This window comes from Pithys albifrons, chromosome 5 (genome assembly GCF_047495875.1).
Source record: "Pithys albifrons albifrons isolate INPA30051 chromosome 5, PitAlb_v1, whole genome shotgun sequence".
Taxonomy (NCBI): domain Eukaryota; kingdom Metazoa; phylum Chordata; class Aves; order Passeriformes; family Thamnophilidae; genus Pithys; species Pithys albifrons.
In genome coordinates, this window is record NC_092462.1 from 29,917,688 (window position 1) to 29,945,119 (window position 27,432).

The 27,432-nt window shown below is 42.7% G+C and overlaps 1 protein-coding gene across 1 annotated transcript in view; it reads left to right on the forward strand.

Annotated features, from left to right (window-relative positions):
- FHIP1A (FHF complex subunit HOOK interacting protein 1A) overlaps positions 1–26,583 on the forward strand; it is a 100,691-nt gene extending 74,108 nt beyond the window's left edge. Inside the window, exons 8-13 of the mRNA XM_071556094.1 lie at positions 2,802–2,881; positions 4,286–4,473; positions 5,301–6,341; positions 11,164–11,342; positions 11,630–11,768; positions 15,788–26,583. Coding sequence (XP_071412195.1) covers positions 2,802–2,881; positions 4,286–4,473; positions 5,301–6,341; positions 11,164–11,342; positions 11,630–11,768; positions 15,788–16,038 — 1,878 coding nt within the window. The 3' untranslated portion in view covers positions 16,039–26,583. The remainder of the gene's footprint in view (positions 1–2,801; positions 2,882–4,285; positions 4,474–5,300; positions 6,342–11,163; positions 11,343–11,629; positions 11,769–15,787) is intronic.
- The last annotated feature ends 849 nt before the right edge of the window (positions 26,584–27,432 follow it).

Sequence of the window (27,432 nt, forward strand, 5' to 3'; positions counted from 1 at the left end):
CGTGACAGCTTCACCGATGAAATTAAGAATAATGTTTCAGTGCAAGTGAATGTATAGAATGTGCAATAATGTTTTAGAGAAGCCAGGACACCAGCACATGCATTAAATTTGTGCATTAGGGACAGTAGCTTCATCTGAAAATTGTTTTGAAATGTGAGTGCATGCAAATATCAATATATGCTGCTGTTTGTGCATCTCTAAGATGGATTAACTATAAAAACTGAAACAGCTTCTGTCAACAAAAATGCAAATGCTGTTGTCTCTGCTAATCATTAATACTGTTCCGTAGGCAAAGAAGAAGGGAATTGTAAAGAATTCTGCAGCCCTGAGCAACTCAGGATCTCAACCAAAATGGTTCTGTGATGCTAAAGGAGTTTTCTGCAGTACAGACTGGCCAAGTGCAAAAGCCAGAACTGCAGCCTTCTGTGTGTTTCCATAGCACAAAAGGTGCATATGTTATTATTTATTCACAGGGTTAAACTTACGTACAGACAGGCAGCTGTAAAAAGGACTGTCCTTCTTAGAGGACTTATAAAAATACTATCCCCTTTGTCTCCTGAGCATATTTTAAATATTATCTTTTTAAAAAGTACAAAAATAGACTGTTTTATTTATTCAGAATATTCTCAGTTTGCTATATGGTTGCAAAGACATATGAATAATATTTTCCTGTAAACTGAAATTCCTTAAATACAGAATAATTTAAGGCAGCAGCAAGGTTTTTTGAACTTCATGTCATGAAAAAAAGTTATGCTTGGATCCTTCTAAATTTCACAGAGGAAATGGGATCTCCTGTCTTTCTTTTGTGACCCTGTCCTGGCTAAAACACACCTTTTATGCAAGAACCTGACATCTTCCAAAAGCTTGTTGTAAAGCTCTTCAATTCTTTCCCCATGTTCCTGTTAAGAGCTCCAGTTGTGGGTATTTTTTTTCTCTCTTGTCCTTTTACTTTATCCTTCTATTTCTGTAGACATGAAGTCTTGGATTATCTGTTGACTCATAGTGCAGGCAGTGGAGAGTGGTGGCAGGTCATTAAGTGTGAGCTCTGCTTTGCCTCTCAGCAAGCCAGTTCATGAGCATTATTCCCTTTCTCTGGTTCTTCTGTCGATGCTCAGGAACCAAACCAGGAAAGGCAGTCAAAGAAGGTTTTACTTTTCAGAGGCTATCAAGTGAGGTTCACTTAAACTTTGCTATTTAACTGTTTCACAGGGATACCTACAGAGTTAGGGCAAGTACATATATGTGTGCATATATTTGAAGAACTCTCTGTGTTCATCTGGTCTTGGTCACCATGGACAATCGATCACATTGTCACTCATCGGAAAGAGAGAATCAGAAATGGTGACCCCAAGAGTCTTTAAGCTGACATTCTTGAGAAGGCATGGGCTGAAGAGAGGAAGAAAGCAATGTGCTGTTGCAGAGCTAGAACGGAGCATTTTAACAGTGGGAGTAAGGGGAGGGGCTGCAAGGAAGAGGAGCCATGTGGAAGAGAAGCCGTGCCCAGGCATGATGATGGATTTAATCCTGAATAAATTGCAAATTATGTTGAGTGACTGAAAAAATAAAGTAGAAATATCTGTAGCTTTTTCCTTACTTTATCCTAATCTGTTTCTTTTGTTAGCTACTGAAAAGTGCTATTAATTTCATTTATTATTATTTCAAGTATTTATTTACCTAATAATAGAGGGAGAGACAAGATTTAAACATGACTTAGAATATCAGGGAAAGGTTAATTTATACTAGATAATTCTCACACTAGTCAGCCTGGTCAGGGAATCTAAGGTAGCTGTAAGATGCTGTTTCCATGAGAGAGAGGCACAGGAGAAATACACCTGAAGAAGCAGGAATACTAGGTCAGTGTGGTCTGTGAAAGCGTACAGCTCATGCTTCTGCCATTTGGGGCACAGCTGCAGTTTAGCAAGTGTCTGGTGGGTTGAAATGTACTGTATGATACCTTTGAAAGTGCTGTATGTCTAATGAATGAACACAAAAGCCTGTAGAAGGCCATGTTTCTAGTCTGTCCTACAGCCAGTGTAAAAGTGGGGTGCCTATCACAGAAGGAGTATGATTTTTGTCTCTGCTGAGTGTGACTACTGAATCACGTAGTTACAGATAAATTTAATCAGACCTTTGCCTAAAAGGCAAGCATGCAATTCCAGTGAGGAATCCTGTCCTTTCTCCTGGTCTCACAGAAAAGATCTTTGTGCCTTGCCATAGCTCCCAGCTCTTCAACTGACCTGTAACAGAGGGGTTATGAACACTGCATATGTAGTAGATTCTGCCAAAAAAATTACTTTTTTGTCCTGGTCTGTGGCCAGTACTTTAAGCTGTATTTTTAGAACCATTCACCTTCTTAATGTGCAAAGCACTTACCATTCCTTATACTTAGAGCAACAGAAACTTAAGGTGATTATAACTCTTCTTTCAGAAAAGGCCTTCAGTTGGTTCAAATTCCATGTCAGAGGTGAAAACTAACACACTGTATTGGAAGTTACAAGGTTCAGTTCACGCTAAATTAAATGAATAAATTAAAATAATAGTTAAGATTGGTAAATTACTGGGGTTTTTTTCTTATTTGAAGGAAAGCTCTGGATTGTATTTTTTTAAAATGACACATGTCATGTGTATAGCTCTAGATAACTTATAAAAATTCCATGGGGTGCTGACAAAATGAAGTATTCATGCTATGAGTATCTTACAAAGCATGATGTTCCGGCAGAGACATTTTCTAATGGAGTATGCAGGGAAGATTAAAGATAAAATTTCCAGATCAAAAACTGACAATGTTTATTATTTTCCAGCTCTGTGTGGTCTCCTTGGCATTGTTCAGAACGCTCATTGGCTTGCATTGTGAAGATGTGATGTTACAGCTTGTTTTAAGGTGAAGCCCAAGCTCCTTTTTCCATTTTTCATCCCGACTCTGGGACATATGGTCTCTGCCTATGGATGCAGAACTGGGTGGGAGCTCTCTAAGAGAACAGAAATCCAAGCAACTACAGAGATAAGAATATTTATGATCCTGACAAAAGTCTACCAGACCTGACATAGTGTGATTTACGTCCTGAGATCTTCAGAGCAAGAGATTTTTCTTGTGATTTATTTGTATAGAAGTGAAAGAAGCTAAGAATGTATTTATCACCTCCTTATTCCCTGCTTCTAAATGTATAATTCTTCTCTTGTGCATGTTTTCTCTAGTGTATTATGCACTGTGATACAGAGCTATATACTTGTTTGCAGCTTCCACTTTTTTTCTTGTTGTTTTTCACCACTTTCATTCCTCTCTCAGTGAGATTACTTCAGGTTCCTGAACTATTGTAGGTAGATTGTTATGTAGTGTAGTAAATGCATTGGTTATTTTTGTTTTTAAGTGGTAATTCTGTGCATTGCTTCAAGATACTTAATTATAATATTGGTGTGTGCATTAGATGAGAAATATTGGTGCAACTAACTTGGACTTTTAGTGTTGTAGATGACATGAATGTTTCAGATCCTGTCTGTCCCACCACACACAGGCATTAAGGTGAAATTTCCTGTAACTCTGGCTGTTGTACTTTGGGAATCCTCTTAGGACCTCTGTGAATACCACTCTAGCAGTAAAGTGGTGTGGTTAATCTTTTTGTTTATTTAGGAAATCTTTTAGAATTTGTTTGCATTTTAAATGACAGATCATCAGTCCAGTTAACACTGAGGCTCTTACTAAAGTGCTTTTGAAAAGTAAAATAAAAGTGCACTAAACAAGTTTAACATGAGACTGCCCTTCCTCTATTCCTTGTACTCCACATAGCTTCTTGCCTCCTCTGCCTGAGAGCTACTGCAGTAAAACACCGTGATGACACTTCCCTCCCTTTTTAATGGCTGCTTGCCTGGCAAACATAAACTGCCTCCCTCTGGATTTCCCAGGAAAACAAATAAACTGAGGATTCTGAGACAGAACTCATTGATGGTTGGACCAAGCCATTCTTCTGGCCTTTGACATCTGCCCATCCCACACTTACTCCACACTTTCTTGCAACAGGTTTGCTCTAACCTGCAAAGGATTTTTTGCTTCCCTATTCTGATGCAACTGGTCTCCTGTCTTTGCTTGTCTTGGCAGTTCATCATCAAACCAAGCATCACAATACAGAGTCAGGATTCCAAGCTCTTGAGAGGTTTAGAAAATGGATGACTGTATATATTATTACTCTTTTAATTTGGAGAAGGCAGGAAGGTAGGAAGGGGATTTTGTATGTTGTTGATTTCTCTAACATGAAAGGATCGTTAGTAATGCTGGACACTGCTCTTTCAGGTATCTGATCCCATGCAACCACATGATGTTGAGCCAGCGGCGCTCTGTGAAAGAGAGGGACTGTTATTCTGTATCTGCTGCAAAACTGCTGGCCCTGACACCAGTCTGCTGCTCCACTGGAATAACTCTGACTCATGAAAACCAAGGAAAAGATTATATTCTATGGACAAAAGCAGCACATACTAAAGGTAATTGGTGCTCGGGGGAAGACCAGATCATTGTATGTATGTATGTACGTATGGCCAGACTTAGCGAATGCAAATTTGGGCAGGGCTCTCCCCACGTGGGTGTGCCCTTCCAGCCTGCACAGTGGATGTTTTAGGTGAGGCACAGCGTGCGCAGAACTGGCCCCACCGTTTAACTCCTGAGGTCCATCTGCCACGGCCGAGTGAGCTTGGACAGTGAGAGTGAAGTTCTCGGGACTGTCACAGCCCCCGGTACTAACCGGGGCTGACCCTGCTGAGCATCCGAGATCTGATGGGATGGGATGGCAGGGAGGCATTGAACTGCCAGGGGATGGTCCCACTGAGACTCGAACTCAGGACCTTAACCAGATCATTAAATGCATTTGATTTGGGAGCAGCTCATGGGAGGAAGTGGGAAAGAATCAGAGGGGGAGAAAATGTGGTGGGCAACAATAAACTGGGCAAGCCTAGACTAGAAAGCTTATTTAATTCATTCAATGTGACCAGGTCTATTGAAACCTTATTTTAACAGGTATCCAGCTTGAATATGCATTCATGAAAATAATGTACAGATACATGAAAGCAACTCTTGCTGCTTCAGAGTGGTTGCTGCTGTAAGGTTTGAGTGCAGGCTGCTCTTTCAGAAATCTTGAGTTACAAGTTCTGTCTTTGGAATAGGAACAAGTCGGGTGTGTTTATGAGCAAATCTGGTAATTGTTATGCTTTTGTCTTCCTGCCTTATTAGATGGTTAGGGTTAAACACTCTGCAATGTCTTAGTGGATACTTTGCTAGATATACTACTCATGGTATGAGTCATCTTTCCTTCTAGATTCTGGTACACGCTCTTGTGAATCTACTTGCATTGTGGAATATGGAAGAGCTGTGGACATCAGCTACTTGCAGTACCTGGGGGAAGCTCAAGAAGCCATCATCCAGTGTTTGAAGGATTGTAAGGTTTGGTCTGCCTTGTATGATGGAGTAAACCCTGACCCAGACACCTTTATCCAAACGCTTGCAGAGGAGAACAGTGGAGATGTGGAACACCCCATGTTTCAGCTCCAGCAAAGGACACCTAGTACGTGCAGCTCCTCTCGAGTAACTCCGTTCAGTGAGAAGATGCAGCTGGAGCTCGAATGGGATGATAGCTATGACACAGGGATTTCCCCTGGTTCTAATGTGAGCTCACCCCAGCCATATGATGATCTGGGAAGCACAGAAATGCAGCCACCTGCACAGCCACCAAAACACATTCAAGAAATGAAAAAAAATGCCATTATGCTCATCAAAGGTTCTTACATAGAGGAATCAGACTTTCAGGATGATGTTATGGTTTACAGGTTATGTGCCCAGAAGGATACTCAAGATGATGACAGCTCCAAGGAGAAAACTTTAAATTCAGCCAGAGATCGTGAGGTCCAAAGCCAGACAGTAGGCAATGGGCCTCTTGCAAAGACCCAGCTGGAAATGGGCTTGGATGAGCACAGTAAGAGAAATTCAAGCTCAACTCAAGGTGTAATGAAAGAACAAATTAACCAGAAAATGGCTGAGATTGATCCACAGTCAGACTTAGAATTGAAGATTTCTTCTCAGGAGGCAGATTGTAACTTAAGTATAAGACTGTTCAGCACAGATGGTGAGGATTTCATCACACAGTATGACAAAATTATTAAGGAACTGGATCCAAACAGTGCAAGCTTGGAGGAGCAGAAGTTGGATACTCCTGACCCTGTCTCTCCAGCAGAAGAGGAGGAGGACTTTGAGAATTTCTCAACAGACACCCCTTCTGCAGAGAGCATATCATCTCCCTTTGGACTAAAGGAGGATTTTTCTCCTAAGCACACTTTGAGGAGCCAGAGTGCTCCATTTACAGGTAGAATGTCCTGTTAATTACATACATAACAAATAGAGGAAGGTGTGGTGGTTAAGGGGGCAAATGAGATCATACTGTGCAGCACAAACACAGAGCAAGGAACAGTCCTGAGACCAGCACAAGGAGAGTAAGAGATCTGGTGTGAAAGTACAGCAGAGTCATCAGTGTGGTGACAACCAGTGATGGTTTATCAGGGAGTTTTCTTTTTTTTTTTTGCAATTGTTTAAAGCATAGTTTGTATGTGAGAGCTCCATCACTCTAGAGGAAGCTTTTCCAGTTGAAAGGGGATTGGAGTAGCTATTCTAATATACAGAGCTCAGGTAAATAATTTGCCTTTTTAAGGTTACTTTCGTCTCTGATGCAGTGGATGCAGTATCATGGTGCCATTTTCCCCCTCTGCTATTCCACATTGTAGCACGAGGTGTCAGCACTGGTGCCATGTCTGTACGTGCCTGACTCCATGCTCTGCCCTGGCATCCTGTTCCTCCAGTGTCATCCTGCCCTTGCTGTTGGCGTGCTTTTCTGTCTGGTGCCATGCAACAATTTAAGCTTGGTCTCTGCTGACTGGCCAAGCTATTCAAGAATGACAGTACTTCCAGGGTCAGAGTGGGCTTTTGATCTGTATTTGTACAGCTCCTTGCACTGCAGGCTCCTGTTATTTAATTAGGTCTCCTAGATACCAGAGTAATGCAAATAATAAAAAATAATAATGTATCTAGGTTTCCTCACTCAAAACAAAACCTCTGTAAGATGGCTTCTTGTACATTTGTAGGGGAAAGCATGTGTGTTCATTGAAAACCAGCCTTTTCTGGTCAGCTCTGGCCAGAATGCTTGGCACTGTTTCATAATTGAAAAATTCAACCTGAGTTTGCAACCAATTTGCTACTTTTGCTGTCATGGCAGTTTTCTTGTACCAGAAGCTAGTCACATCCAAATATCTCTGTTCAGAAATGTTGTGTCTTTCTCTCATTCTTTGTCTAGTCCCTCCCTCCATTTGTTCCTTTCCAAAAACCCACATCAAAACCACTCCCAGCCCAAACCCATTAAAAACCCAAAACTGAGGAAAGTGAAGATAAAAAGCTAAACACAATAAGCCTCACTGTTTGCCCCCCATTCACAATTTGTTTTACTCTTAGGCTGTTTACCTTGCTTTAATGGAAACCTTGGTGATTTCATATATAGAAGGTGCTCAGAATCACAAAATATGCTGAGTTGGAAGGAACCCACAAGGATCATCACCTTTGCCCTGCACAGGACCATCCCCAAGAGTCACATCATGTGCCTGAGAGTATCATCCAAATGCTTCTTGAACTCTGTCAGGCTTGGTGCTGTGACCACTTCCCTGGGAACCCTGTTCCAGTGCCCAACCACCCTCTGGGTGAAGAATCTCTTTCTAATATCCACCCTAAACCTCCCCTGACACAACTTCAGGCCATTCCCTTGGGTCCTGTCACTGGTCACCACAAAGAAGAGATCAGTGCCTGCCCCTCCTCTTCCCCTCACAAGGAAACTGTAGCTGCAATGAGGTCTCCCCTCAGTCTCCTCTGGGTTGACCAGACCAAGTGGCCTCAGCCACTCCTCATTCAACTTCCCCTCAAGGCCCTTCACCATCTTTTTTGCCGTTATTAGGACACTCTCTAATAGCTGAATATCTTTCCTGTATTGTGGCACCCAAAACTGCACACAATATTCCAGGTGAGGCCGCCCCAGTGCAGAGCAGAGCAGGACAATCCCCTCCCTTGCCTGGCTGGCGATGCTGTGCCTGATGCCCCCAGGACACAGTTGGCCCTTCTGGCTGGCAGAGCACTGCTGACTCACATTCAGCTTGCATTGACCACGACCCCCAGGTCCCTTTCCATGGCACTGCTTTCCAGCATCTCATTCCCCAGTGCGTACATACATCCAGGGTTCCCCATCCCAGGTGCAGCCCTCTAATTTATTGAGGTCTCTGCAGGGCCTTCCTGCCTTCGAGGGAGTCAGCAGCTCCTCCCAGCTTTGTGTCATCTGCAAACTTGCTCAGTATCCCTTCCAGTCCTGTGTCCAAGTCATTTATGAAGGTGTTGAAGAGCACAGGGTCCCAAATGGAACCCTATGGAATCCCATTAGTGACAGGGCACCATATTCACCATTACACTCTATGCTGACCCGTAAGCCAATTACTCACCCACCAGCTGTGTGCTGGCCATTTTGTCCAGAAGGATCCTGTGAGAGACAATATCAAAAGCTTTACTGAAATCCTAAAAGATTGCATCAACTGGCTTCCCTTGATCAACTGAGTGGGTTACTTTGTTATAAAAGGAAATCAGGTTTGATAAGCAGGACTTCCCTCTCATGAAGCTGTGCTGGCTGTGACCAGTGACTGTGTTGTCTTTCACGTGTTTTTCAGTACCTTCCAGAATAATCTCCATAACTTTACCAGACACTGAAGTGAGAGTAACAGGCCTGTAGTGCTCGTAGCACTGCCTTGGAAATCTCAAAATTGCAGGGTCTTTCAAAGATAGCAATCTGGTCTAGAGGAAGGTGTTCCTGCACATGGCAGAGGCCTTGGAACTAGGTGATCTTTAAGGTCCCTGTCACCCCACACCATTCTGTGATTCTGTATTGTATTTGAAATGCTATATTATGTTTGTAGATGTGTTTGATAAAGTTTTTGGATTGCATTTACTGTTTTGGGATGCTGTCATGGAATGGGGCTTCTCTCAGCAGAATCAAATAACCTGACAGAGGTTTTCCACACCCAGTAAGTGTCATCAGTGCAGAGACACTTTCTTCAGGTCTATGGATCTTGAAGAAAATTGCCTATTGTTGTCTTATATCCAGTGTAAAAAAAGCATTCAACACTATCATCTCTGTTTTCACAGGAGCAAGAAAGAATGTGGTGTTCAGGAACAGGAATTTATATTTTGCTCCCTCCCTCTCCACATATCAGTGCTTGACTTCATGGCCATGAAAGGAATAATTTTTACTTCTCATCTAGTTACTCCATTTCTTTCAAGGCTCTCAAACTCTACTTATTTTCTCTGATTCTTGTTCTAATAAATTATTAGGAGTGGAAGTCACACTATCACAGAGAAATTTTTTAATGTATTTGGTAACCTCTCTTGCAGTGGCAAGCAGCAGTTTTTACAAGTATCTAGCTTCAGCTTTACCTGCTCAGCTTTAAAGTGTTACCTGGAGGAAACAGTTACGCATCCCAACTCCTCCCATCCGTTTGGGTACAGTAGATCTTCCACTGCACTGTAGTCATCAGGAGGTCTGTGAAAATGTCACCACGAGGGTGATAGGGGGAGCAGGAGGTTATGTTGGAACAGAAGAAACTATCTCAGCAAAAGGGTTTGGGGCTGCTCCACTGGGTACCTGGGTAGGGTCGATTCCTGAAGGGTGTGATAACATGCTTAGCTCTGATGGCTGACATGGTGGTTGAGAGGCAGCAGCCATATAAAGGCTTGTCAACACTGGTCCTCCCATCTTTCCCCTTGTGAGCGGAGCTGTGCCAGCATTAGGCCTGCGAGATGAGTCTTGAGGCAGTGCTTGCTTTGTACTCATGGTTGCTGTAAAGCATGACAGACTCCAGCCTGTAGTAGGGCTCTGGTAGGTGGAGTGGCAACGGGGGTACTGCTGATTTGATCCATCCCTTTCCCCGGCCCAGGATTGCCTTAGGCTCTGCCATAGTTTACAGCAGGCACATTAACCTGGGCTACGCTGTGCCCAACCAGCTCAGGTGGTAGCTGTGTACAAGTTGAGGGGAGCTGGAATGGGGTCGGTTTATGGCCACCTGCTTGACCCAAGAAATGCCCATGGCATGTATCTTGTATCAGGGTCGAGGGTGGGATATTCAACGTTAGCAGTTCCTCAGTTGCATCGCCCAGGGTTCCTTCTGCATGATTTTCCTAGCTTTTATGCAGCCAGAATAGTGTGGTGGGACTGGGGGTGGGACAAGGGAAGGGGATGTTTCTAAGACTTGACCTGTGATTAGGTCACTGATACAGGCTGCCTTGAGCAGCTCAGCAGCTGTGTGGTCTACCAACATGTAGTGAAGTCATGGGTGAAGTCATTCTCAGCTTTGCAAAGGTTTCTTAAGCTTAAGGGTTTATGCACTTTCATGGTAAATGGTTTTCTATTTCTCTAGTTGTCCTGCAACATGAATACACAAGCTAAAGCTATTATTTATTGGTGACATTTATATGCTAAAGCCTACATCTACCAATAATTTTGCTTATAAATCTATTTTAATGTCTTCCCTGCTTTGTGTGACTGTCTCCAGTACTGCAAATGCCTTTTCTTGTGATGTGAAGTGTCATGGCTCTTGATTTTTATGTTTAGAGTAGCATGTACATGTTCTTTCAAACACCAGTTTTTCAATGACAAGAAAGCTCCCTATAATTTACTTCACCCAGTCCTTACTTGGAAATAAGGCACAACATGAGTAAAATGAGCAGATTCTGTTTGCACTGAAACTAGTAGCACCATTCCAATTAACTTCAAGGGGAATAGAATGGCAGACCATAACATAATAGGCTAAATCCTTACTGGCACATGTAAAGTAGAATAGTTATACATGTTTAACATGCCATTAATGTAAACTGATTGCCTAGCTAGCAAATGTGATTTTAATCACAAAAGCTTTTAGCACCTCTGTTAAGTCTGTTTTGTCTGTTCAGCTACAGTTTGGTTTTTCTACCTGCTGTATTTAATTAGTGTGTGGGAGATCTGATTTGGTTGGTTATGATGATCAGAATTCCTTTTAAATGCCTATTTCCTGGATCTTAGGATTTTTCTTCCATCAAAACAAAAGCATTGGTTTCCTCTTATTTTCTTGCAGGACCATTCATCAGTGTAGTGTTATCGAAGCTGGAGAACATGCTGGAGAACTCCTTGCATGTAAATTTGCTGCTCATTGGGATTATTACTCAGCTGGCAAGTTACCCACAGCCACTTCTTCGCTCCTTTCTGCTCAACACCAACATGGTGTTTCAGCCTAGTGTGCGGTCACTCTATCAGGTACTTGGCCACAGGTGTCAGCCATGCCCACTGGAACAGTGTTTTTGGTGTCTCCTTTAAATTTACGTTCGCTCCTTTCAGTTTCACCAGTAGCTTTCCCACCTGTCTGGGAACCTCTTACTGAATTTCCATGTTTTAATTACATTTATGCAAAGAACTGGTACCTCTGTATGACCATAGATTTGTCAGAATTTATTTTAACACAAGTAGAGAAAGCCCAAGTATTCAGTCTGTGGCTGCCCTGGGAGCAAAGGAGGAAGAAGTAATTGTTACTGTTGTTTTGGCAGGTGCTGGCATCTGTGAAAAATAAGATTGAACATTTTGCTTCCATTGAAAAGGACTTTCCAGGTCTTCTCCTGGAGGCCCAACAATACTTGCTTTTTCGTGTGGACATGTCTGATGCTGCAGAAGAATTGCTAACCAAAGGTAAATGTTAACCATGGTCAAGGAGTGGTGGGTGGAATGACTTACCAGTTTCCCTCCTCCTTTTTCTACAGGTGATTAAAAGAAGGTGTGGTGTATTGTGAGTATCATTAACCAGGTGTATCCTTCAGACTTGAAACTGATGATGCTCAGTAGACCACAGTGTCTGGGTCCAGTTGGATGTTTTTTGCGCTTTAGAGGCTTTTATTTGTTACATAAAACGTCTGTTTAAAGAAGTAACAAAATCAGTTCTTGGCTCTCTGTCAGTTTGGACATAAACTTGAGGCGTGAGGTGAGGTGGCATATCTGCATGATTTCATTTTAGTTTTAGCTTGACCTTCAGCTAGTCACTGGTTCTTTTTTGGTAACTGTTACAGAGGACAGAAGTCCAGGGAGAATTGGTTTCTGTGACAATTGAACAGGACTTTTTATCTGCTACTGAAGGAGATAGGTACTAGCCAGAAGATTTTCAGTGTGCTTTCTTGAATGACAAGCAAAGCAAAACAAGTAGAAAAAAGAAGGGCTGTGTGTAAAACCCAGGGCCCTTTGAGAGCAGTGGGGAGTTCAACAGGTACCATGCCACAGAGCCAGGTTTAGAGGGATTTCTGTAACATCTCCTGCTTCTCAAGCACAGTGCACACTGCACATGTCTTTACAGTTATCAGTATTTATTTATACTACTGTAAGATAGTGAAAAAGCGAAGTGAAGAGTGTTACATACTAACTAAAGTAACCTTTCAGACACAGCCAGGCAACAGATGGAGTTGGGGCCCTACCCTGAGGATGTGCTTGTTCTCAGCTTGCTGCTGAGTGGGCAGTGTTAGGTGCAGGTTTCCCCTAAAAAACAGCTTCTAATGTGATGGGAATGTGTCAAACTTGGTGAGTGATTAAGAGCTGCCTCTGCAAAAGGGTTCAGGAGATGCTGCATTTACAAGTGTGTACTTACTCATCACTGGAAGTCATGAATAATCACCTACTCTGCCTATACCTCTGTGAAGATGTTGATACTTCCCTTGGATTTCCAGAGGTGTGGAAAGCAGGACTCTTTATGTGCCATTTTAGTTGTGTTTTCATTTTTCAAGGCTCTGAATAATAATCCACCTAGTTTCTAGTCAGCATAGTGTGTGTTTCTAAGGTTTGCAGGGCATCTAGTCTGTAAAATTATGATCTTGCTGAGGCTGCTTCTTGAAGAGTTGGTCTGTGGAAGGTGCCTGCTCTAAAGAAGCTGCAAAATTCAGTAGTGTTTTAGGCTCTGCATTCTGGTGCCATAGATTAGAAAGCTTTACAGTTAGATGGTGTTGTAGCTAGCATGTGGGAGATGAGATTAGGAGGCAACATTTAGAGTCCTTTTTTTCAGGTGCTCTCAATAAGAACTTTTATATAATGCATTTCCAATGGCATTTATTTTTACTTCCTCTTTTACGTCAGTTTTCTTCTGTATTCTTCAGCATTTGCCAGATTGACTCATGCTGATCATTACTTAGGAATTGAAACAAGACTGCTTAGTCACCCTGTTGGTACATTTTCTTCTGTATAGTGGCAACTCCTGAAAAGAAGGCTTCTCTTGAAAAATAGAGGCAGAGTAAATAAATGTCTGGATAACTGCAGGTTGATTCCCAACAGGATTGGTGATGCAAGTCATCAAACTGTAATCCTGGGGGAAAGCTGGCTCAGTAGTCCATCAACCACTAGTTCATTATATTCATTAAGAAGTGCAAGATAGGAACTGCTACAATAATGGTAAATTAAAAAAACCCAACAAATCCTAACCCAACAAGGAATTAGGAGTTCCTATAGGACTTCCTTGGAGTTGCTTGAATGATGCCACCTATGAGCATCATGCAAATTGGCTGCTCTCTGAGGGTTTTCTTTCCCTTGAACAGGAGTGGTGAGTGACCCCACTGTTCTCTAGAGGTCTGAGCATAACTGGCCTCCTACAGAATTCACATCTGAAAACCAGGAGCCAGATTTTGTGGGGAACACAAATGTAAAACCAAGAACATTTCCTTTCTCTTGACTGGGGTGGTCTCTAAAGGTGTTCAAGCACAAATTGGCAGTTTATTATTTTCTGCTTGCATTAAGGTGTGGTTTCCTTACACAGTAGCTTGAGTTCTGGTCACATACATACAGTGCTGTGGTGATGTAGATCCTGTGTGAAAAGCTGCCTTGCTTTCAGGGTGACAATATTTCAGGTAATGGTCTTCAGAGTACTGATTTTCTCAGGTTTTGGCTGTATGATTTAGTTTGCCTTCTGACCCTAGAAAGGAGTGAACAATCCTGGTCAAAGTAAAGAACCCAAATCTCTCTGATTCCTAGATCAGCTTTCTGTTCTGTCCTGGTGTTTTGGGGTTTTTTTCCCCCAAATAAGCAGTTAAATACAAATCAAAGTTATTTTTAGGGAAAGATATGAATTTCAGTGCTTTTTAAAGGGAAGAATAACAACAAAAGCAAAGCCTTGACAGTATACTAGCATTCTGATTTTATTGGCTAAACTGTTCTAAAAACTTAAAATACTAATTATGAAATGTTTTGACATTAGAAAATCTGAAAAAATATCTTCAGGGGAAGCTCAAAACTTCATCTTTTCATTGTAATTCATAATTAAAGTTGTTTTCCCTCCCACAGTCAGATTTTTCCACAGAATTGAAATTCCTATACTCTGTCTTTGGTAGATAGAAATTTGTAGAATAACAACATGAATGATTGATAAATCTGGGATTGGAAAGGTGTTTTAAACTCAAGAGGAGTATGAGTCTATTAAATGATTAGATGAAATTGTCTTTTGAGTGTTTGGATGTGTACAGTAATTCCACAGTGCCTATGGAGAAGCACAGGCAAGGAACAAAAGTGCAGAGCTGTTGAGCAGAGGGATTGCTGTGCTGCATCAAGTGAGGCATCATTTATGGCTCCTTGCGTTTGTGTCTTGGAGGGGTTTCAGAACAAGGCTGGTGTCACTTGAGACTGAGCTGTTTTAACATAAACTGCCTGCACTTTTAGGGAGACCTCTTCTTAATGCAATGTTTGGCTTATCTGCAGTATATGAGCTAATAGAAGTACTTTTTTTTTTCTTTTTAAATTATTTACTTAACACAGCTCATAAGAACATCCACTTGTAAGTTAAACAGGATTTCATCTGTCTGTGCTTTTGGCCTCAATGACATGTAGCAGTGAGTTCTACAGGTTATTTTTTCCTTGTAAAGTACTTATTTCCATCAGCATTAAATTTTTCCACCATTTTAGTTTGACTAAATTAATTATCATCTAATTAAAGGGCAGCTGAAACAAGGTTCAGGTTGAAACAAGGAGCAATTGATTGAAATTTAGGTGCTGCTGTCACTGTAATTCCATGTGTTCTCATGCTTGAGCTCTGATCCTCTGGCAGCAGAGATCATATAGCAGAGCACACTGTGGTTTTCACTTGCTCTGTTTTTAATGTTTAGTTACTTTACAGGGAGTTAAGTGTAGGTAGTGGTACCTATAGCTGCAGAAAAATCAAATTTCTAAGCGATTTTCCCCCTTAGTTTCCTGCTTGCTTCAAACTCATGCGATGATGTTATAACTCAGCCTCCAAGCCATTTACGTGATGATTCCCAGGAAGAGGAAAGAGAAGTAAAGTCCAAAGGACAGTTTGATCTGGGGGAGGGATAGAGGACAGTATCGTTGAAATGGAGACAACCATGCTGGGTCTAGATGGATGGATATTATCTGCTATTTCAGAATGTAAATCCATATTGCTCTTTCCCTTGGCTCGTCTTCTGCCCACATATTTCTCTCATTGGAGCTGCAACTGAATAATATATAACCTGGGGAAGGATAGGTAATAAAATTGCAATAGAATCAGGCCATGTATAACTTGAAAATGTTGGATTAGTGGAGTATCTCCCTGCATGATCTGGGTACTGCAAATTGCAGCTCTGAACAAAATCTTTGTTAAACTGGCTTTGAACACTGTACAAATACTGTGCATACTTAATATACACGGTCGTTTTCTTTTCTTCCTCTCCCCCTTCTCCTGGCTTTAGGTAACATCCAGCACAGCAGCAGTGCAGGGAAAGGAAGGAACCTCTCTGAAGCTTACCCAGCTGTACTGCAGCCTTTCCGGGGACAGAAAGGAAGGAAAGGCCTGGCTCATCCCAGCCTGCCTGCACACGTGAGGAATGCTGTACTTGCAGCTGCCCTTTTTCCCGAGTTCCTGAAGGAGTTGGCAGCTCTAGCCCAAGAACATTCCATTTTATGTTACAAAATACTGGGGGATTTTGAAGATTATTATTAGTGGGTTTTTAAAACATGTTTTAAAAAAGCTTTTGGAGTTTAAACAGATTTTTAATGCAAAGCTGCTTAAAAAAGAAGGTTGTACTTCAATATTTCCTGAAAATACTTGATTTAGAGGGGGAAGAAGGAGGCAAAAATACTATTCCAGATAGGCCTTATAATTTCCCTTTGTGCTAACTTATTGGAGAGATTTCTGATAATGCTCTTACTGCAACTTCCTTCTTCATCCCTTGCTCTTTACACAGCGACCCTCTCTAGTATTACTAATTCCAGTTGAATTTCTGCAATAGGCACTTGAAGGCTCCCTAAGAGAGGCAAACATGTTAGCTCTTTCTGTTCCAGATATACTCTTCTGGATAACTTGTTACGAGACAGTTAGTTTGAAGAAACATTGCCCCATAGGGAAAGTTCACAGATTAAAAGACAGGCAAAGTCTACACAAAGCCTCTTTCTGTGGAGGGTTGTGCTTTTTGCTGTCATTGTCCTCTTCCCCTCCTTTTTCCTGAAACAGGGTTCTTACCAATCCACATTTTAAACTGAGGGGTCAGGGTTTTTGACTTCAAGTGATCTTATGTGTGTTAAACCCGTGAGTAGCTGAAAGCAGGTGCTGGACCCCACACATACCACATTGCCTTATGTCTCAGACAGATCTGCAGCTATCAGCTGTTGGGCTTTGAAGTCAAGTGAACTGTGTAAGTGGATGTGGATTGCAGACTGCCTGGAATTTTCCTTGCAGTTTCTCAGCATTCTTGGATAACGACTGCATTGCTACCTAAATTCAAGCATGCCTTATTTAGTAAGATTTGCACAAGGTACAAAACAAAACGTTTCTATGCAAGCTGTTATTAGTGTGTAGTTTATTTTTATGCTTATTTTAATAAGCTAAAGAAAGATATTCTTATCTTTCTGTAGTGTTAAATGGACAGCAGGCTGTTTTTGTCTTTTTTTATTAAATGAGAAAGGTTTGCTTGCTCTTGAAAGGTGTTCTGTTTTATTGTTAATTTGTTTGTAGTTAAGGGAAAGTTAAACACTGTTTGTTTACTTTTAATTTAGGTGTTGACTTTTCCTAATATTGCACTTTTGGGATGGTGAGGGGAGGACCAGACTATTCACCAGCTGCAGAAAAGGAAGGAGTAATGGGGAAAGCTGTCTGCTGGTGACTAACTGCTGGAGAAATTTCTCTTCTGTGAGTAATGGGCTTCATTAGAAGAACCCAAACATGATGAATTGGTGCATCACCACTGAATTTCGTCTTATCTTAGTCACATAATTGTGCTTCCAGTGTGCTGTAGTTGGCTACATAAAGAGGGCCTTAGTTCAAGAAAGCCTTAAATCCCTATCTCCAGGATAGAAACTAACAATGACTCTAAAAAATGTGAAGAAACAGAAATCGGAAATAAGACTTTCATACTTTAGTTCTCCTGTTCATTGTAATTCCATAATGTGGGGTGCTCAGGTTAATCACATCCTGATCTTGAAACACACTTTTTCAGCAGTTGCCAGGAAAACCCCCACTTTTAATACAAGAAACAAAGACACTCTAGAAGAGTCTAATTAATTACAGGTCAAATTCCTCTGGAATTTGCAGTGCAATTTCAGCTTCTAAATCCTTTAGATGTTTCAGAGAAGTTCTGTCTTTAATCTGCAAGCTATAGATTAAAGCATCTGCATTCACTGTGTCAGACTGCTGAAAAAAAAATCCCAAAGTCTACCTCTAACGAAATCACCTCAAGAACTTCTCTGGGTCCATCTTCATTTGTTTGCTGCACAGTCTTCACTTCCATGATGGTTGGGGTTCATGTTGCTTCCTGACTCTCTCTGGTTTGCTTTCATTTCTAACTTGTTTATTTTTTTAGGTGTCATTGTATCACCATCCTGTAAATCACCTACTGACCTCCGCATGACTGTTTCACCTCACAAGCTTTCTTGGCAGCTGAAGCCAAGGTTGTGGGTTTGTTCTTAAATCTTAGTTGTCCTGGATGAAGAGAGCTCTTTCTTTCAACCCCCCCCCCCCCCATCTTTTTTGTAAATGGGTAATATGATTGCTTGATTGATTTTTTTTTCTTTTACACTTGTCCTAGGGCATGGTGGGTTCTTTCCCCACTCCCCCATTCCTGCTCCCACATTTACCAGCAGTGTTGCCTCTGATGCTGTACTCATGGGCATGGCCTGAGGAGGTTTAGTAATGTGTGTTAAGTGTTTTAGCATTATGGATGTAGGGTCAGTGCTTGCTCTGCTTCTCACCTCTTCTGCTGGGAACTCCATGTGTGTGAAAGAAACGTGTCATCTGCTGACTTTTAGTGGCTCAGAAACAAGCGCTACATTACAGAAGCAATCTAATCCTTTTTCTGAAGGACTTTTTAAAAAGGAATTGTCAAGAATTATTTTGCTTCTTTTAAAATATAGAACTCTGCAGACCAGTGCTCAAGGCAGTAAGGTTACTATGTGAACTTTGTTTGTATTCTCTTTTGAGATTGTTAATTTTAACTGGTGTTTTCAACAAATGTACGATGCCATGGCGGTTTCATCCCAGCAAGTCTATTAAGCCACGTGGGGATTTTAAAATGTAGACTGCTCAAAAAAGCATCTGTAAATTTGAGGAAGGAGAAACTTTGCCTCATAAGCTGTAGTAGAGCTTATGCTCTACATCCAGTAGGATAAAGTCAGCTTTTGCAATCTGGAGTCTTGTGGAAGACTTCTTGCAGAGAGGTCATAACTATGTTGGTGCACAGCGTCCCCTCGCAGACGGGAAATCTGTGTGTCAGCTCCCCAAAAGGAAGAGGTGCAGCGACCCTGGCTCAGGACTGTAACAATGGAGATCATGCATGTACCTTTCCATTACTTGCTTTTTCAGTGGGGTCAGACTTGCAGCTATGTCTTAGTTGTGATAGCAGCGTAATGTCTGGCACCCAGCACAAAAACTATTGGCAGGAACGGCCTCTTCTTGTCCTCCAAATGCAGAACCTGTGATTTATCTTGAAAACGTTGATCTTTTGAGATTAATCACATCTGTGTGTGTAAATTCTTCAGCCAAACGCTTGTTTAATAAGGTCCTTCCCTCCAGTTAGATAAGATGTTATCCTGTCTCTCATCGATAAAACATCCTTTTCCAAAAAAATCCTGTGCCTGTGATCCAAGCTGTGGTCCAGCCTGTAGGTCCCTCAAGGACAACATCGCTGTGCTGCCCTTTCCAAGAGTCAGGAAGTGCTCTGTGGTCTGGTTTTCCCCATGCTCAGGTGGGTGTGTGACTAGAGCAGTCCCTCTTTGGCCCATTGGCTCAGCATCAGCCATGAATGAAGTGTCTTTGCATTGTCAGATCTATTCCAAAGACTGCAGGTGTGGCTTACTTATACCAAAGTTAATTTCCAGTCTCCTGCTAGATGTTTCAAACTGTGAATGCCACATTTCGAATGATGTAGTCTTGGAGTGTGTTTTTAAGCTGTTCTGCTATAGCAGTGGATCTTTCCAGCAACCTACCTAAAAAGTGAACACTTTGTCCTAAAACAGTTGCAGTCATTCTCTTTTACCTTTGGCCACTTTTGGATGCCCTGTGGGTTAGTCTCAGGACACATACACATGGTTTGTGTTAATTGGACTAAGCACTCAGCAACTTCCATTCAGAGCAGCATCCCCTTTGCACGTGCTGATCTTTGGACAGTTGCAATTCATGTGCTGTACTTCCTGCCTTTATTATTGTATTCTAGGCATTTTTCTTAAATTTCTTTTTCTCCCTGTGTGCCCTATAGAATATTATGGTAGTTCAAATGAGATCAGGTTGTTGGTGTTGCAGTTCTAGGTGTGAAAGATGCACTCTTTTTCATCCTGGTAACTTCTGACCTTGGTTTGTAAAAACAGAAATGAGAACTTCTGTTTTCAGCTGTATCCTGTGGGGAGGAGAAGACTCCCAGTACAGGCATGGGCTGTCCCTCTCACCAGCACAGCCAGACACATCCTTGCAAGTATCCAGTTCACAAAGTACTTTTTTCCTCTTTCGTTGGGGTTTGTCCCTTTGTAAAAGGTCTGATGAATTCAGTGGTGTTCTGCTGCAGTACCCACTTAGTGCATTTGCCTTTCTGGTGCCATTTGATATTTTTAGTAAGATGGGTAAATTTCCTAGAATGTGAGGAAACAGAGTGTGATTGGAGTGGACCTTGGACATCAGCAGGGGTTGTGCTTTGGAATGGGAGCAGGGCTGGATAAACAGTGAGCCTGAACAGCATTTCTGCCACCAGTGCCATTCTAATTGCTCTTTGGCCCATGCACAATGCCCAAGTGGTCTGTTCAGTCCTTCAGAGAAAAACATTTGTAAACAAACTTGCAGCATCCCGCAGAGTCCAAGGGTTTAAGTTCAGGAGGTTAAGTTCTATTTACCAAGAGAAGTTCACCACCCAGCACAGAGCATACGCACTCCCTACCCTTTTGTGCACTCTGCTTAAGCCTCACAGAAGGTTTTGTGCTTCAGGAAGCTTTTTTAGCTCCCCTAAGATGCTCTAAGATCTCAAGGTTGGAAAGAAAGGGATGGGAGTGGTGTGATTTGTTGCAGTTAAATTATGTCATTGTATCATTTGAATTTGTAGCCACAGCTCTTGTTTGAGGACGATTTGATTTAATAAGCAATTTACTGTGCTGTGTTTACGGAAATTGCTATGTCATGCCTGCGGTTTTTATGATGGCTCCTATTACATTTGTAACATTTAAATTGCATCTGTGGTTATGAGTAGAATACTGGGATTTTCCTTTATTTTCTTTTAACTCGGGTAGCTCTGGCCCTCTACAGTAATGATGCTGCTGTGTCCAGATCTGATTCAGATAATTACAGTATATTCTTCCGTGCACCTTTTTAGCACTCTCAGCAGAAACAGAGTGTACATGTCACTTGGGCCGCTTATGTTAATGAGCAAACCAAAGGTAAAACACTGCAGATTAGCAGGGGGCACCTGCCTCTGTGTGATGGGCAGGAAGAATTTACATTTGTGTTGCTCAGATTTATCAGGGACCAGAAAGAAAGAGCTAATAGTAAACTTGAAAAATGAATATGACCATGTCCTATGGAACCTGTCCAAGTGGAGAGCACTGCTATGTGATGTTTTGGGCCAGAACTGTGCAAAGAGGGTAAAAATTGCTCCTTGTGAAGGTGGTGTCAGACTTGCATAAATAAGTATTTGGGTAATGTGAGGGTGGTGCCAGCTGTCTGCCTGCAGACAGCCACAGAATGCAATGCTATTTCAGTGACTTTGTTGGCAATGAAAGCCCAGCTCTGACTAAATGCACTTTATTTTTCAGGGACCCCCAGCTTTTCTAAACATGTTGTGGCCTAGCTTCAAGGTCCTTAATTTGTTACATGCTCAGTTGGAAGCCTCTTATTTAAGAAAAGGAGCATTACTTGGATTCTCAAATACGTAGGTGCTTAATACGTAGGTGCTTAAAGTGGTGTTTTGTTGCTGACTGTGCAAATCTTTTTGTTCATTGATTATAATGGTTCTTGTGTGGCAGCTGGATTAAATTAAGACTGAAGTCTCTGGGCTGAAAGCCCTGATGGAACTTTTGTGCAAAGGCTGCATTTCTCAACCAAATAACTTTGGCACTTCAGCAGACTTCATGCATACAATTAAATTACGTGTTGTGGACTAACTACCTGCAAACTTACATTTCTGATGAAGGCAGGTTCACAGCAGCTGTGCTTTATTGCAGTCTACTTTAAAAATAACTAGCTTGGATTTAAATCAAAAACCAGCATGGATGAGTCAAATCCAAGACAACCAAACTGTCTCCAGCTCAGTGCTGCTGTGTCAGTTTGGCCAGAGCTCAGACAAAATGCCATCCCAACCTCAAAGAGAGGGAGTGGCTCTGGGTCTCAGTGTCCCTTGCTGCAGCCTGAGCCAACAGCTCGTGTCCCTTGGGGTCCAAGTGCAGCTCAGTGTTAAGAAACTAACCAATGTCTGTTGTAAACTCTAGGGTTGTAACACTGGGGTTTGAGCTTCAGTGTGAAAAAAAATCTAGCAGCCTCTCAGATCAGCCTGAATATGTGGCTTCTTAAACTTTAGAAATGAGAAGGTAAAATGTAAGTTACTGATGTCTGTACCTGCTTAGTGGGTGTAAATGCTTTCAGTAATTAAGGCTGTGGATGATGTGACTGTATGTCAGGAGAACCTTTGCTTTGCTTACATGAAATGGCTGTGCATGGAGCGAGCATTCCCTACAGATAAGCTGTTGGCCTTCAAGTACTCTTGTGAGGATCATGGTATCACAGTCTCTGCAGCTCCCAGTGCTGAACTCAGATGTAGGCCTTCTTCAATGGCTGTGATGACAAGACAGTCGATGTTGCATGGATTAATCTGCTGCCTGTGTGTGTGCTGGGGTAATGTGGGGTCTGGCACCGCTGTCACCAGTCTTTTTCTGGGTCAGAGCCAGCAGGTGAGATGGAGTCATTTGCTGGGTCATGAGCTGGACCTCCCAGACACAGATAAAGGGCAGGTCAGGGTCCCTCACAGTACAGCTGGTCAGCAAGTGCTGCAGACAGTTGTGAAATGCCTGTACACCCTACGGGAGATCTTAGGGATCTAGGACTAGGATGGTCCTAGAGGGAAGGCTCAGTTCTCACTGGGATCATGACATGGCTGCATTGCTCACTAAACTCTGCCTTCTTTTTGCAGCTTTGTTGCCTCATGGTGGCACCTGAGCGTTCCTGTAGTTTGCTTACTTGCAGTTCAGACTGCATGGCCGTATGTGGGATGTGTGTAGCAGTACAGTAAGAAGACCAGGAGCATTCCTGGTGGTTTTGTGTTCCCACTGCAGTCATCCCTAACCACAGATCTGCCGTGGCCTAGGGGCTCTTCAAGACAGAGTTCTAATTTGCCGTCACAATGGGCAGAGAAAAGCGCAGCAAATTCCAGGTCATGACAATTTAGGATTTTGTATCTTACCACATTCCTCACTTTGTTTAGCAATAGAATTCTTTCTGTATATATCCTATCTGAAAGTCTGTGGCTTCTGAACAGGCAGGGATGACATGCACTCAACTGCCAAACCAGTGCAGGTAAGCTCCTAAACATTTGGGTCGATAAATCTTGACCTCCTCTCTGCTGTAACTTGGTTTTATGTGGCCGTTGCCTGAAGCAGAATTCAATGAACTTTGGAGTATTTGTAAACAGCATTGCAAGGACAATGCAGGCAACAAGGGCAAAAAGACCAGCAGTGTGCTGTTCCCTCTTCTCCCTCACACACTTTGGGAAAGGAGACTTGATTGAAAACCCAATTTGGTTTTCTTTACGTGTAAAAAAACAAATGCTCTCCATGTTGAGCATGCACACAAGGCCATAAATCACTGGGAAGGTGCTGCTGAGGTCAGTGGTTGTGAAAGCATGTAGGTAGAGGGGTACTCAGGGCAGAAATGAGAACATCACAGAATACTGACACCATGCTGCACAAGTGCAGAGGGAAGGGGCCACAGTGAAATCACAGTGTGAGTGCTCTAGCTGTAAATTTTTTAGTTAAGGTTCCTATCATATGCTTCTATTTTTAACACAGTTAAAATTAAACTCTGCAGCCAAGGCTGAGCGCTAGAAATTCTTTCTTCACCACTTAACAGCATTGCCAGCATCTTTTTAGACAACTTTCTTCTCCTCTTCTGCAACCTCAGATACAGGATACTTCATCTACATGGGAGAGTAAGTATCAGTTCTCCACCCTCAGGACTGACCTCCTAAGAGCCTTCCAGCAATGAGTAGATGAGATTGTCGTGACAGTGTCTGGTGTCAGCTTCTAATTCATGAGCATTTTCCTTGGCCCTCTCTTCGTGGATGGTTACTGCTGAAAATCTACATGAAACTGTCCTTAATTCACCCTGCCTAATGCTGTTGCACAGATGGCATCTGCAATCATTAGACCAGAGAGCACTGGAGTAGCTAAATGAGACTTGCAGGTTGGGGTCAAAGCCTCAGTCTTGAGTTCCTAGCCTCGATGCAACCACACTGACAACAGTCTCCTGGTCTGCAAGTGCTCTGACATCCAACACTTTATAGTCGGGCTCTGCCTTTTACCCTGCAGACCCACCTGCCCTGTGGGATTGTGTTATTTGTCTTTACAACAGCAGATACTAAATTCCTTGCTGCTTCTGTCTTGTTACGTGCTATGTCAGCTACTGCTATGCAGATATAAACCAAAGCTGTTTTGCTCAGTACAGAGTTCACTTTTTGAGTATTTAGAATTTGCCTTTAGCTCCATTTAGGAGAATGGGAAGAAGGTGGTGGTTGTATTTAGGCTGCTGTATCAGGCCCTTGGCAGGCAAAAAGGATCCCATGTTTTGGTTTTATTAGTTCGATCAAAAGGGTATGAGGTGACTGATGAGCCCCTTAATTCAGGCTGGCAGAGTGGGAGCAGTGTTGGCTGCCCCCGCTGAGCCTTCCTGTCGCCAAGTCCAAGCACTGCCAGCTACCACTGCTTTGAAGTTGGTAGCTGATATCTCCACAAATGTTAAAAAGCTTCATCATCTTGATCTCAGTCAACTCAAACCACTTTTTTCTTCTCTCAGAAAGAAAGTTACATTTTGTGTGTGTCTGCAAAAGAGTTCCTTAAAAATTTCAGAAGTGAATTTTATAATATAGTGCAAAATTTATAGACTATGGCTGTTCTTTCCCTTCCCTGGAAGGGAAGAATATTACAATTATCCCCTTTTAATCTCTCTTGTTATCCATTGTGTCTAGCAGGTGGGGATGGAAATAGATTGAGACAGTAAATCACAGAATGATTGGGGTTGGGAGGGACCTTAATCTAGTTCTAACTCACCTGCTGTGGGCAGGGACACCTCCCTCCAGACCAAATTTCTCAAAGCCCCATCCAGCCGGGCCTTGAACACTTCCAGGGATGGGGCAACACTTCCAGCTTCTATGGGCATCTTCTAGGGCAACCTGTTCTAGTGCTTCACAGTAGGGTCTTTTTTCCTAATAGCTAATCTAAACATAGCCTCTCTCAGTTTAAAGCCATTCCGCCTTGTCCTATCCCTATAAGCCCTAGTAAAATGCCCTTCTCCAGCTTTCTTGTCGGCCCCCTTCAGGCAGTGGAAGGTGTTATAATGTCTCCCTGGAGTCTTCTGTTCTCCAGGCTGAACAGCCCCAACTCTGCCTGTGCTCATAGCATTGCTGCTCCAGCTCTCTGATCATCTTCATGGCCCTTCCCTGGACTCGCTCTAACAGGTCCATGTCCTTTCCATGCTGGGATCCCCAGACCTGGATGCAGTACTGCAGGTGAGGCCTCACCAGAGCAGAGGGGCAGAATCACCTCCCTTGACCTGCTGGCTGTTCCTCTCTCGATGCAGCCCAGGATATGATTGGCTTTCTGGGCTGCAGGGAAACACGATGCGTGATGTTAAGTTTGCATCCACAGCACCCCCAAGTCCCCCTTCTTTGCACAGCCCCACCTCTCAAGCCTCTCCAGGCCCCTCTGGGTATTATCCCATCGCTTCCCTGCAACCTGTCAACTACACCACACAGCTTGGTGTCATCAGTGAACCTGCTGCTGAGGGAGTGCTCAATCCCACTGTCCATGTTGCCAACAAAGATATTAAACAGGATTACTCCCAATACCAACCCTGGAACACCATTCATCACTGGTCTCCACTGGGACATCCAGCCATTGACTGCAACTCTCTGAGTGTGACCATCCAGCCAGTTCCTTATCCACCCGCGGATCCATCCATCAAACCCACGTCTCTCCAGTTCAGACAAGGATGTCATGCAGGACAGTGTTACACGCTTTGCAGAGGCGTGGGTGGATGATGTACTCATACCGACTCTACTCACAGAGAACCTGGTTCATGATTTTTAACAGGTTTTGTAGCGTATTAGCAAAGTACAATTCTACAGTAAAAGAGTGGCTAAGAAGAGCTAATAGAGACAATTATCAGCATTAGCCTTGCTACATTGAGATCCTTCCGTCTTTTAGATCAGCGTAATTATTACTCTTCCAAATACATTGTCATTTCGATTTCTCTAAGAGGCAGCAACTACAGCAGTGGGATCCTCAGCACAGCAGCATCCAGCTGTGCAACAAGAACCATTAACCGAACAATTGTGCTCTTCTTAACTGGGGGAGTACCTTTAAACCAAGATTGAAGGTTTCATGCTGAAGCCCTTATGCCTTCTTGTTTCTTGCTGCCATGACAAGAGTTGGAACAGAATTCCAATGTTTAAAGTTGGTTGTATAATCTGAAACTTTATTGACTGAACACATACCTGAAAACTCACACCACTGTACCTTAAAACTGGTACTATTTGCTCATAATCTGAAAAGTGATAGTAAAAGCCTTAGTGGGAAGGTCAGTTACATGAAAATCCTGGGAGTGGTGTGATTTGGGGAGTTTTCAGAGTTTATGCTGTTTTGTTTGATTGATTGGTTTTTGAAGGGTCACAGTTTTTTGGCTGCAACCCCATTACTGTTTCTGTCAGCTGTATGACTTCTGAATTGTAAAGGTATTTTTTGTGAATAACGGGTATACATTTTATTCATTAAACGTATTGAAAACCTTCTAATTAAAGAGTTCACACTTGAACCACGAGCCAGTTAGTACAGCAATGTCCTCCTCCAGACATACATTAGCGCTGCGACTCAGGAGAAGGAAATGCCATCAACCTACTTTGAGCTAGCACCTCATTTGCAAAAGGTGACTGAAGTCCCAGGGCCACACCTGCTGCTCTCCTGTGACAATGTCTGCCCTGCAGGCAAATCCTAAAGAAAATTCTGAAGAAGTAGCTCTGAGGCCTGAGGTAAATGTCATCTTTTAAAAGTACAGCTTAGCAGTCTCCAGGAGGGATTTAAGGACTTCAGACACCTGATACTAAACGGGTTTTCTCTCCCTACTACATGTAGTTTGACAGGCTTCCTCTGGTTGCATTCCCAGTTAATGGTTTGATCAGCTAAAGCGGGTTGGGATGGGGAAGTTAATTCTGAGTCCCTGCTTTTCAGTGGGTAGTTAAAGCTAGCAACTGAAAAACAGAAGGTACAAAACCCACCAGCATTAAACACCCTTAGGATTAAGCAGTGGAGCAGGCCCTGGGCGTCAGCTGAATTCTGCTGTTTTGGTAAGCCAACTGCGGGGTGCATTTCTTCCCCAAAGCAGTGCAGTTCCAGGGGACAGCAGAAAGCCACGTGTCGGAGAAGCAGCAGCCGTGGGCACTGGGCCTTGGAACACAGGGTCAAGTTCTTGCCTGCAGAGGGAAAACTGAAACTGGAGCAAGTGGTCATTTTACTGAACTACTGCATCAGAGAAAGGCACACTTTCTCAGGCACAAGGTGTGATTCTTGGAGCTGTGCAGGGCTGGGAGCGGATGATCCTTGTGGGTCCCTTCCAGCTCAGGATATTCTATGATTCTGCTTGTTCCACCATAGCTTGTGCAGGCCT